Here is a 13,311-nt window from a genome sequence, read left to right on the forward strand (position 1 = left end):
CAACCTGAGGTTTGTAGTTGTCTATACAAGCGTCATGTCCTCACCCACCGGCTATGTCCATGAAGTGCGTTGTGTTTGAGCATCGGGACCGAACTCATTCAATTTACCCCAACGTCCGTACGTAAATTAGTTTCCCATGATTGAAGCCGAGGGACTTCTTGGCCCTCACCTCTCGGCCCTTGCAACCGAAGAAACAGACCTGTTCCTTCATCATCAATGACAGACAGACACACGCGACTCACTCAATAAAGACGGGCCTTGCCTCGCTACCCGCCTGCGGTGCTGTAAATCCTCAGGGAGAGCTTTCCTCATCAAACCCAGCATACATACAGCCCTCCAGTGCAGAAATTGGCGATTACTGTGTTGTACGTAATCCGACTATAACTGAGACCAAAGAACAAATCCGGCCGGTTTCCCACGTAGTCCTCACGAGCGAAACATTTTGGAACTGTGAACGTGTCCGAAAATCCGGCGACCGGAGAGCCGAACACTTGCATCATAATTGCGAGAGTAATTCCCGTAGAGTCCGTAGGTGATCAGTAGGTAGGAGGAGGTCATCCCGAGTCCAGGCCGGCCGGCAGTGACCCGGGCGGGGGACTAGGTAGTAAGTAGTATACCTAGGTAAGCAGCTAGTGATATCGTGACCGGTGACTGTGATAGGGGACCAACTTAAGCTGGAAAGAAGAGGGGCGCAAAAATTCAAGAGCCCGGTAGGGCACCGTGTGAGGAAACTAGAACTCTGTCGCGGAAGACAGGGCACGCATGTTGAGGGTGTTGCTGCAATGCCACTGAGTGCATCGAAGAAGGAATCTGTATGCAATGGGATTTAGGCCGCCTGGGGATCAGAAGATTGTAATGTAAAGAACTTGGCCTTGAACATTGAATACGAGGTGCGCTTCTAGGTAGAGGAGGTAGGAAGGCAGTAGATGTTTCTCGGTGCAGCTTGTGTCTAGGAGCAGATTGTATGGTCCTACCCCACGAGATTGATTGCAAGAAGGGAAAGGGCCTTTGGCTCTCGTTGTGAGTGGTCTTTAGTGGAGCCACGGCGATCGTCGCTGCCTGCAGATGGTAAGAATGCCTCACGGCCAATTGGTAAGGCTAAGCCGGTAGATGTGGGGCATTGTAACGCTTCGGTATGATACGCGTAACGACTGTTGTACATTACGGTCCCCGTATTGATTTTGGTTTTCATGAAAACCACTTACACGGTGTAAGATACAATCGATCATTCCTTCTCCTCCGCGTATCATCATCAAATCATACTAAGGACGGCTTCAAGTTACCATCAGTTACTCCTGCAGTGCTTATTGTCCGATATCAACATAATGTCCGCACATATCATGGAAAAGCTCAATGCACTCAGTGCCTGACAAGCAACGGGAGCACTAAAGCTTGTGTAACAACACTCCCTACCTCACATCCAGCCATCTGGCTCCTTGCGTTGCTTCTTCTTAGTACTACATCCCATCGGGTGTTGCACAAAGCCCCTGGCAAGCGTACCCGCGTGGAAGCTCAGGGGAACCATAAAGGTATCTTTGTGTGGCCATCCTTTGAAATCAACCTATTCGTTTGTACCTGGGAGCAAAGGATTGATAGCTCTGTAAGAAACTGGACTTACAGTAAGAACGAAGACCGGCTTCTTTATTTCTCTTATCTCCACCAACACATCACGTTCACTTTGACAACGGTGCAATTTCACACAATGGCTTAACTTTGGGAGGATTCGAAGACGTAGTTATTTCCCCATACGATTGGCCTTGCAGTAGCCTTTGTTTAGTTCCCCCTAGCATCTGATTATACCTTGCGGGACCAGTCACCTAAAACTAGCAACGTTTGCCATGGTCCGGGGATCCATAGGTATGTGTTGAGACTTGAACTTGATATCGGCGAACAACCATCTTATTGCTCCCCGAGGTTCCCTTGGTTGATTCTTGCACAAAATTCGTCCAACGTTCTAAGAAATGGTTAAACTGTGTTGAATGCGCGTTTTGTAACACTGTAAGACGAGCGTGCGGTGGATTGCCGGGCGTAAGGGAGCTGTTACCCGTTTCCACTCACGCATCATTCTAATGCAACCAAAACCGAACGGATGCATGCTCACTGCACTGCACTCTGCAGACGCCCTTCTGCGTGTCACTAACCCCTGGGGCCCAATCACCTGGTTGTAGCAATCTTTCTCGGTACCGTTGCGGGTGATCGTCCCGTCCAGACCCTATCAAAATGCTGCGTTTGAGCTCTGCTTGATCGGATCTCTTGTGTAGCTCCTCAGACACGAACCACGAAAACAACATTGTTGCTACCAAGTGGATATCAAACATGACAATATCAAATGCGTTTGGGATTGCAGTGAACGTCTGGGATGGGAAACCAAGATTGCTTGACTGCTGTAGGTATTCTCTAACCATGCATATGAGCTGCATAACAGTGACACCTGTAATAACACCCCAACCTGCTCGTCCGGGGCACCCTCTTGACGTTCAACACACCAAGGAATAACGCTTGCCCAAAATGCCAAAGCTAGTGATGCAGATCATTCCCAAAATTCCCTAAACCACAACCCAAGGAGATAGTGTAAAAAGTGGTTAGTGCCTAGAAACACCGTGCCCCACATGCTCCGCGCTCGTACACCGACATGCTTTTTTTTGGCAGTAAAAATGACAAAGGAAATGCGTTCAGTTGTTACCGCGTGTAATCGTAGACGCTTTCTTCGAACCCACTGTCACTCAGTTGGGTTGGCGGCGGAGGGGGAAGTAGTATGCAGGCATGGGTTCCAGATGCCAGTGCTTGACGCCCTTCTTCTGGAAAGCCTCATCCCATTCTTGGGTGAGTTCTTTGGGAATTGGCCACCCATGCTCGGTGCTCCGGAGGCGCATGCGAACCAGATGGCGCTTGGTCGATGGATCCTCTCCGTTCACAAAGCCCTCCCGACGGTGCAGAACGGCCAGATTGTTGATGAAATGGATGTCGCCAGCCTGGGTTTGGATCTCCATCTGAGACGCCTTTGCAATGGCTTCAATGGCGTCCAGAGCCTCCACTTGACGGGTAGTCAAGGAGGGCAGGTGCTGAGGACGGGGATGAGCCTGGTTTCCAAGAAGAGCCGCTCGGCCAAAGTTCATGATGAGCTTTGAATCTTCGTAAAAGATCACGGGACGGCACTGAAAGCGGGGCCTGAGAAGGTTCCGTTAGATGGAGTCTTGAAAACACGAAACCGGCCAGTGCGGTGGTCACCACTTACATAGAAAAGGGCCAATCGCTGCGCGCCAATGTCCGAATCAATTCAGGTCGAGTGGCAGCCAAGACATTATAGATGGTGTACGCAGAAGCAATGATACACTTGCCCCCAGTAGCGGCTGTGCTCCTCGTCAACCAGCTGACGATATCGCCAGCCTCCTCATTGTGGAAAGTCTGCAACAAAGGATTAGTCAAACTTGCAGTGGTCCGTCATATGCGTTGTTGACTCACTATGGACTTGTTTGAGTGGCGATGATGATCAGCAGCCTGCTTGGTGCTGTTATCCGCAACAATGTGCACTGTTCAAGATGTCAGCTACAAGGCATGATAAACGCTGCCACTGATGTTTGACTAACCGAGCATGTTTCCGCGCTTGTCTTGACGACCGCGTTGCTCCGCGACGTACGACTGGAGGCCCATGTAGGCCAATGTCAGGTCTTCAACAGAGAAACCTGCGCAGTCGAGGCCCCGAATTACACCGAAACCCTTGCCAAAATGGACATCTTGTCCGAGTGCTCTGAGCTTCGAACCGAGCGTGGGTAGCTGAAAGGTGTTCGGCTCGACGAGATAACCATCCTGGTCAAGAGCTGTACGCTGTCAGTGTGATGACCAAGCAGCCTAGGGACAGTACACCTACATTTGTATTCGGCGATAGCCTGTTTAACCTCGGCCAAGTCAGTCTCAGTCAAACACAAGATGTACTTGTGTTCATCAGCAAAGTCAGCCCCAGTCCAGGCCAGCTTGGATCGCAGTTCGGATGGAAAGCCGCTAGGAAGCGCTGGGGCTTCGGCATTGGTTGCGGCGGCAAAGGGAAAACCGTTGTTGCCAACGATTGGAGCGATAGCCGCGGCGAGAACGGGCCCAGAAATGACTGAAGACATCTTGCAGGCGGTCGTCTGATAGGTGTAGTGGTTCCTATGTAGCTGCGCCGTAGATGTTAGCTTCAGGGATGCCCCTTGCATACATTCCCAATGAATGACACTCACCTCAGCGAGCATCCAGTTATAGCAACGAAAGAGGACGAAAGGTTGCGGCTCAAAATGTACCAAGGCAGGAATATGGCTGACCTTAGTGGGTTGGTGGAAGCTGGGTTGCAAGATATAAGAACTTGAGGAAGAACTCGGGTTGTCAAAGAGGTTTTGGAAAGCTGGAAAGTCACTGCTCAGTTGGAGATGTGAAGTCGGCTGGTCAACAAGATCACAAATGGAGACCGAGGAGATGTCTGGCCTTTTATCAAAGACCGGACCAACTTGGATGTACGTGACACAGAGTCAGCTCCAGGTCAAACTTGAAGTCCTCTAGCAAGGTCAACGGAAAGGAAACCAGCCTCGACTCGGTCGACCGCGCTAGCGCTAGGAGCTTGACAGGAGGATTCTCGGAAGTCGAATACGGAAAGAGACACCACTCTATCCTCATGGCTTCCGTTGATGATGGTGCAGGTACGGTGCCGTCGATCAACACGATGCTCTTGCCGACGATATGTTGTGAACCAAAAGGATAAGTGCAGGCCGGTGAAGCTGTCAAGGTCGAGTTCATGCCACAAGCACAGTATATTAGTTGTTGTCGAAGTCAAACTTGCCGAAATTGGAGACCAGTAGTGGATCTCTTCAGCGGCCGCTAAGAAGAGAAAGAGAAAGAAGTCGCTGACAGGGATGCGGGTATGCCCTATAAGGTGTACGGGTCCCTATGCAAGAGGGGCGTGTAAGGTACCTAATGACCATGTTGATGTCAGTGGGCTGGGCATGCGTGGCCGATGAGGTAACCCAAGGAAAGTAGATAGTACTCTATAGCAGGGAGCTTAGACAGGACAGATGCCTGAATGTAACTTCTTGTTTCGACAGCCCAGAACGGGACGTAACAATACGCTTGTGAAAACCCAGAGCCATGGTTGGGGACATTGCCGGACAACGGGGAAAGCCCTACGGGTTGAGGTCGGAAGTGGCGTACCATCCCCGGTCCGGGCCATAGGACATGGTCGGTGGTGATATGGCACCTGTCCGGCATCCGCGGTAACGGAAAGGGCCAAGCTCAGCTGGAAAACGCAGGCAGCACCGGATAGGAATTACATGGGTTTGAGGTTTGTTGTAGCTGTAGCAAGCATACCCAGAAAGTCCAAAAGCAAGAACAAGGGAACAATACATCGATTGACAAGGTGACTAGAGCACTCGAGGCTAGTAGGTAGCCCGAACGGGGATCGTGCAGGAACCGGTCGTGTCGGGTCTCTCCCAGGGCAACACACAATATAGGAATACCCGGTAAGGACGGCGGGGGGCCGGACGTCATGTCCTAATGCAACAAACTAGCGTAGGGGCATGCGAGAACAGGCATCGCAAAGGTAATCCCCACATCAAACATTACTAGGAAGAGTTTGACGGGGACCGGATGAAAGTTTCCACTTGCCAGCTATACCTACCTTAGGTAAGTAGTCGACGGTGGCGAGCCGGAAGTAGAACCTCACACCAGAGGAACTTGAGCAAACTGTGATGGACCCTCAAAAAGGAGCCGAGAACGAACTCGACCAGCAAGCATGATACACGACAGCCGAATCTCTGCGGCCGTTGCGCTAGCCCGAACAACTTGAGCACACAACTACACGGTGCGCACTTGCTGCCGTGATTCGCAAGTCCGGCATCCCAGAGGCTTGCCACATCGCCAAACTTGAAGCAGGAGAGACCCAGCTGGGTGCAGATTAACGGTCGGTGAGAAACAGATGCAAAGAAACAATGAAGACGAAAACTGAGATTCCCGATAACCTGTCAAACCTGTCGATCTGACCCATCGTCAGTCCCGAAGGAGGGACAGAAAGTGAAGGGACCATGGAGGGGACTTGAGGGCCATTGCGGTCCAAGCAGCCCAAGTCTTCCCGCCATGTTGTGTAACTTGAGTGACCCGAAATACAACTTAGTGAAACTGAACGAACATCATCTGGAACTGGTATATGGAATATGGTTGAAGGCACAGGCTTAACGAACGTAACACAGATGAGGATGGTACCCCAGTCGATGTCAATGCCCCATCTTGGAGCAGGCCGGTGGCTGGGGCTCAGGCTAGGCTGGCCGTGGCCAGTGGAATTAAGGACGATGACTGAGAAGGAAGTTGAAGGAAACCAAGAGGAAGATAATTTGTACCATACCCGTATCGTACAGGAATGTTGTGCATGTATTGGTGTGTGGCTGTTGTTTGAGATGAGCAAGCAACTGGTGACGATGTGATTCAACGTACCACGGTGCCTGTCTTGTCAACCTGTGCCAGTTGGTGACCAAACCCATTTGCTAGCTGACAAAAGAGGACGTCATTGCAGTTCAGGATCTTGTTAATACACGTCAACGTTAGTTTTCAGCTTTCGTGAATATGCCAAGTTGTCCACACCCCCCCATTTCCGAAAATCAGCAAACACATAGTAGGCGAGAGGATAGTGAATGGTTGGCCTACTTACCTCTAACGACTGACCGAGTGACGGGCTGGGTCTGAGCGGTTAATACAAGGTGCGTCCACAGATCAACGGGACAGGAGTGACCCGCCGTTGAAGACAGCCGATAGAAGTTGCGCCTCATTGCTCGCACCTGGTCTATTCTCAGAGTAGTCGGCAATGAGCAACGGATGAGAGACGACTCGGCGACATGTCCGAACAGTGCCTGGTTGATGGAGCCGTTTCGGATTTACCCATCAAGGTAGGTGAGGTCCATAATGATGGCGGAAGCGGCCACGATGGCATTCGTTGATGATTTCGAAACTTTCTTGGGTTAGCAGCTCGCCATGCGCAGCCAGCCTGGGAACAGTAGGAAACAACGAGTGTCCAATGTAGGCGCCCGTCTGGCTACCTAGCCCGATCTAGGCAATCTTGCTTGGACCCGCATCGAAGCATACACAGTGGTGACAGTGGTACGGTGCTTCTGTCATATCGAATTGGCCGACTGCGTGGCTTTGCCGGGGCGGACCGGCATCCGGACATTTCCTAAGGAGACCAGGCGGCTTCCGCTCACGCCATCAAAAGACAGGAGGGACACTTCCCCTCGACTTCGCTTCCGGTAGAGGTAAGGAAGGGGTAAGGTAGCCCGCGAGACCGCACCAGGTGGTCATTTGACCTTGGTTGGTGGAAGTTGTTCTTCGAGTAGCAATTTGAAAATGGGGATATCCGGGATGTCTTCGAGGACTGGACGGGAGTTGAAGCGAAGGAAGAGCAGCCCAGACCCAAGGGAACTTGAGGGAAGCGGCAGCGGCAGGCCGGCAGGCGTACAGTAACTGCAGACGTAGGTACCTACCTAGAACTGCAGCTCACAGGATCCGGATAGCGTTTGAAGTCCAGCTGAGGTATGTACCTACCTGCTTGAAGAGTTGGCTTCGTTGGATGGAAGGCATGATCTTGGGCGAGGTGGAATGTGGAATGGTGTAGAAATGAAAGATGAAATTGGAGATCACAGTGACACTTCTTTCTTCGATTTGGAACATGAGAGAATTGGAACGAATGCGCAAACAAGGAATGGGTTGTACCTGCCTTGACAGGTGGTGTAGGTAGGGTAAGTAAGGTAGTCGTCAAAGGAAGGAGCTCACCGGTCTGAGATGGAAACTTCAGGGCAGACCCGCCCGCCGCCCCGCCCCGCCCGCCCCGCGCACCCACACTTCACCCCAGACGCGTGGTCTTGCTGCCAATACCGTAGCTGTGTAACTTTACGCCAAGACGGTCGGGCCAAGGGGTACCTTCTAGTGAGACATGCGATGAACCTCGCCGTGACCCCGCGAGGAGCCGCACTGAGGTGAGACATATACGATAGCAAACAACCTCAAACATTGCATCTTGCGGTGCCTGCGCCTGGCTTGGTGTGGTAGAGGTGCTTTAGCTTAATAGCTTCTTTTGGGGGGGGAGGCTTGAGTGTTTGGTGCTTGCTTGGACCATTATAATGCTGACTTGAGACGGCAACACATCCTGTTTTTGGTTGTTGCTCGAGGCAGATGCCATCTTTTCCGTCCATCCCGGCTTTATGATTGTTCAATCCGGAGCCTATGGTCCAGACTATACACTACAGTCAAGTCTGCAAATAACAATATCTCTGGTAGCAGGGGTTCTAATCATTATTTCCAGATTATTGTTACTTCCAAATTTTCTTAGCATATACTAAGAATCTCTGAAATTGTTAACAAAACTATTGTTTATATTAATTTACATCGTATTAAGTATGGAAGCGCTTAAATTTCTAAATAAAGAATCGTACGTATACTAATTTGTAGGTGATACCTTCGTGAAGTAAGAATTTAGAGTCTGCTGGGGTGCTTTGAAGTATTAAACTAGTAACTATTAAATGAAACTCTTTTATACCCGCCGAAATAATACTATATCTACCAAATCAATTATAGTAAATTGCTTATACTACTAAATAACTATCGTAATAGCTTTAAACGTATTAACTAGCGTTACTACTAATAATTTCCACTATTTAAGTTAATTATCGTTATTATCTGCTATAATAAAAAAACTATTAACAATATAAATAAAAAGATTATTTGGGCTATCGATTACCTCCTTATTTAATAAGTTATTGAAATTATTAATATTTATTATAGCTTTGATAGTTCTAAACTCTACTAGACTTTCAATAAGTGTTATAAATTTGTTAGTATCCATATCCGTTACTCCTATAATTTGAGCAGCAAGGGTATTAGCGGTTCTAATAATCTTAATACTATAATTATCCTCATTGACAGCGCCAGCGACGGTCTTTTCTACTACTTCTTTTTTAAACTAAATACTAAACCCAAAGAATAAACTTATACTAATAATTATCAATAGTAGTACCTATAACTTTAGTTCTTCATACATCACTAACCCAGTAAATGTCTTCCAAAATAATGATATTCTTAAAAGGATCACAGTAAACCAATATCGTATTGACTATATACTGTAGCTAAAACTTCCTATAATAAACTTTGAAATTGTTAATAATTTAATTTATAAATTAATATAAGGAAGTAGTATTAGCTGGGAAAAACAACAACAGTAGTATTCCGGAGCTTTTAATTCTCGTCTCCTTCTTTTAGCTACTTAAACACAAATGTATAAGCGCTAAAACTATCTAGTATAAAGAATAATTTCTGGCCCTCTATTTAGCAATTAAATTAATATAAATATTATCTAAAAATAACCGCCGTCATTCAAACTTTTGTATTATATTGCTAGATAAAGGAGAATCTAGTAGTATAACAACTATTCTTATCGAAAGTACGTAATTTCTTAAAGTAGCCAATTGTTTAAAAATCGAACTTATAGTTATTATTAATATTAGTAATTAATACAATTATAATACAATTGTTCTTCTTCTTACCACTTAATCATAGGTAATTAACAAAAGTATGAATAAATATATTTAAATAAAAGAAGCTAATGTCATCAATATTGTAAATATTATTGAGATAATGATATTTAATGAACTATTTAATACAATTTATTTCCTCTTAAAATCTGATAACATCAGCTAACTACAACTCTCCCAACTACTTATACTACTTAATACTATGGCAGTGCTTAAATCTAGCCAACTAGCTTATTAAAGATTTCGGCTCGTTAAAAGAATTGAAATCGGGTATTAAATTTTCAAAAACTTTAATAGTAATTTAGATTATGTTTCCTGTAATAATTAATTAAAAACCCTCTATACAAAATACCTATTCCTAAAACGCCTTTTCGAAAATAGGATAATCGGCTTAATAAATCTTCGTAACGCTGATGTAGTTTCAAAGAAAGGTCTTAGTATTGAAATAGTCCTATTTAGATTTCAAAGAATCGCTAATAGTAAACTAATTAATTTTATAGCTAAACTTGCGAATTATCCGAACGGCAACCTCGCATTCAGTAAAGGTAAGGAAGCTACGCTTAATATATTTGCGGATAGTCTACTATTGAAATTCAATAATACGATAGCAACGGGGCGCAACGTTTCTAATAAACCCAAATATAGTAGAATTAATTAATAAAAGTTGAATGCAATAAACAAGAAGAATACTAGTAAAATTACAAATTTAAAAAGCTTATTAGCAATAAAAATAGTGAGATTTTGAGTGATTTATTATTATACTACTAAAAGAGGAGAAAGAGAGGGTGGAGGTTATACCCAGTTAGGAACGGTTAAATTTACCCAGTTTGGGTACTAGCTAGCTAATCTAGATACTAGGTAGTAACTATAGTATGACAGGCTAGGGTGCATATGCCCAGACTATCACGGGCAAAGGGTCGATGGTAGATGTGAATATGCGTAATTGCATGAAGGAGAAAGGAAGAGAGTGCAGACAAGTGCCCAGAAGGCTGGCCTTATGAGGGCAGTCCAGCTGTGGGCCCAATTGTGGGTCCATGGCTGGGAGCCGTCATAGCCAGCCTACTGACAGCGACAGCAGTCTCAGAAGCTGCTGTGCGCTGGCACAAGGCACGTGACTAATCACGTGCAACGACACAGGCTACCTCTGTAACACAGACAGCTAAACCTACAAAAGATAGGACGATGTTCTGCTTGTAAGGCAGAACTTGGAATGCATACTATATAGCCAATGTCAACCTGTGACATATAGTAGGTACATAAGCTGTATAAAATAATAATTAAACACCAATTGACACAGGACTTTCTAAAATTGATTGTAGAAAGTGCTTTAATGGCTCTATCAAACCAGAGCAAGCGCTTAAATTATAATAATTGCTATATAATACGCTTATATAAAATAATATTAACGTCAACTCTTCGTTAACAGACTCTCTGGTCAAATATTAAAATAATGATTATTTAATAAATAAATCAAAATAATCATCTATACTATGCTATCATCATAAATTAATAGTAGATATAATTATTTATATTAATTCATTCCGAATTACAATTAATACCTCTATTAACGCTAAGTATTGCATTGAAAGCTCATGACCTGCATTATTTACAACTAACCAATTAAATCAATCAATCCCTGTATTAACCCCTATTAATTACTTAATTACTTTATTACTAAAACAAACTACCCTTTTAGCGCCGTTGAAACCGCGTTGCGCTTACTAGCTTAAGTGTCTTGCTACTAACCCGACTATTAAAATATTATTAATTAAATTAACTTTCATTGAAAAAATTATCATAATATCTTTAATTACTATTTCGTCCCTAACTAAACTAAACTGGTTTAATTAATAGCGTTACTATTCCTAACCAACCTATCTAAATTAATACTTGCAAATTTCCTTATAACCAAATAAACTTCTAAATTCTTATTTTTTTCTTCTCTTCTTTTCTTTTAATAAATTTCAATACTTTTTAGCTATAGTGAAATTCGATTAATAATACTATACATTCCCCATCAATATATTCTCCTTTGTTGTTTATTACTAAAATAACGAATTTATTTCTATTAGTATAAAAAATTTGTTTTCTTTTTTTATTTACAATACATACATCGTTAAACTCTCCAATTACAAAAAACCTTAATTTAATATTACTATAAATTTCTTTAATTAAAAAGTGGTATACTAATTTAATCCTATTTAACTATTAAAAATCTACTAAGATATTCAAGAATAACAAGATATATATATAAATACATAATTAATATCCTACGTTACTTTAATAAACTATCAAACTACTGCTACTTTTACGGCACTGGTAGACTACCACATCATTAGGCTATGTTTTAAAAGGATACATGTAACCAAAGCTAGCAATTCAGTTGGTCAAGTAGTCTTATACAGTTGTGATGACAGTTGAGAGGCACAACTGCAAGGCTGCTATCACAATTAATCCTATACCCTACTAATTTATTTATAATTACTAACTTTCTTCTTAAATAAATTCCCCAAAAATACAAACCTGTTATTTATTCAATATTCTTTTATTTCTTTATTTCTTCCAAACCTAAAATTACTTAAGCACCCTAATTACTTTCAAAGGCTTTTCTACTCAAATTTAAAATACTTTTACTAATTAAATTCTCGGCTATATAATCATAATTCCTTACCGAATTAATAAACATTAAATAGCAATAGCGAACTCCTAAGAGGAAATGTACTACAGAACTTACTAATAATATCTTCAATATTTCAACTATTAATCGCTAATGAATTAAAGAAATTAAATGAATCGTTTTTATTTCTAGAATATTTTAAATCTTATAATTTCCCTACCTTCTTCCTTGTTACATTCTTTTAATTTTAATCTCCACTATAATAACTATCTTTTTTTTATAATTACTATTGCAAATATCTTTTCGTACGATCTTACCTTCTACTACTTTAGTTTTTTATAGCCTTTATATATTATTAAACAACTTTCTCAATTTACTAGCCAATATCAACCCAAAAACTACTATAGTAAGAAGTACTACCAACCGCTAGAGCGTTACTGTCGCAACTTCACTTTCTGAAACGCTTAAAAAAAACCTAATTAAAAAAACCTCAAGGAAATCTACAATTAAAGAATTAATTGTGAAGCTGTAAATATATTTAATAAAGAATTTAATTGAACTTTATACTAACATTGATGTTACGTATAAACAATCTTAGAATTCAAAATAATTCGTAGTCTTACTAAAAACAACAAAAGACCCCCAACTTATTAGAATATCAAAGTAATTATTACTACAATCAAATATAAGTAGAAATTTATAATAAAACGAATTGATAAGTACCACATTTCTAAAGTGGGTAATAAGATTTTGAAAGCCTTCATTAAACAAAGTAACGTGTTAATAAAAGGACAAGTATTAATAACGTATAAATTCACTTACATTCTCGAATTTAGTATTTAAACTACTATAATTGTCACAGGTTGACATTGGCTATATAGTGTGCATTCCGAGTTCTGCCTTGCAAGCAGAACATCGTCCTATCTTTTGTAGGTTTGGCCGTCCGGGCATATGCACCCCAGCCTGTCACAATAATTATTATAATAAAGAATTCCTCTAACTATGAGATTCGTAAGAAGAGCAATATAAGTTTCATTTTTAATAATTACATTCCTAATTTTTAATAGAATTTTAAAACTTTTAAAAGTTGGTATATTAAAGGCTATATTATAGGTATTAAGCTGAAAGCTAATACAAAAATATATATTGCTCCTATTT

The 13,311-nt window shown here is 42.8% G+C and overlaps 1 protein-coding gene across 1 annotated transcript; it reads right to left on the reverse strand.

The window, feature by feature from the left end:
• Positions 1–2,196: 2,196 nt before the first annotated feature.
• On the reverse strand, positions 2,197–6,606 carry SMAC4_02968 (uncharacterized protein). Its single transcript, XM_003348426.2, has 6 exons — positions 4,218–6,606; positions 3,869–4,154; positions 3,588–3,818; positions 3,463–3,530; positions 3,236–3,405; positions 2,197–3,168 (listed from the first exon to the last, which is right to left on the reverse strand). The coding sequence occupies exons 1-6, from the start codon at positions 4,227–4,229 to the stop codon at positions 2,724–2,726; spliced, it is 1,212 nt and encodes a 403-aa protein (XP_003348474.2). The 5' UTR covers positions 4,230–6,606; the 3' UTR covers positions 2,197–2,723.
• Between the last annotated feature and the right edge of the window lie 6,705 nt (positions 6,607–13,311).

The sequence above is a fragment of the Sordaria macrospora genome, chromosome 1 (genome assembly GCF_033870435.1).
Source record: "Sordaria macrospora chromosome 1, complete sequence".
NCBI classification, from domain to species: Eukaryota; Fungi; Ascomycota; class Sordariomycetes; order Sordariales; family Sordariaceae; genus Sordaria; species Sordaria macrospora.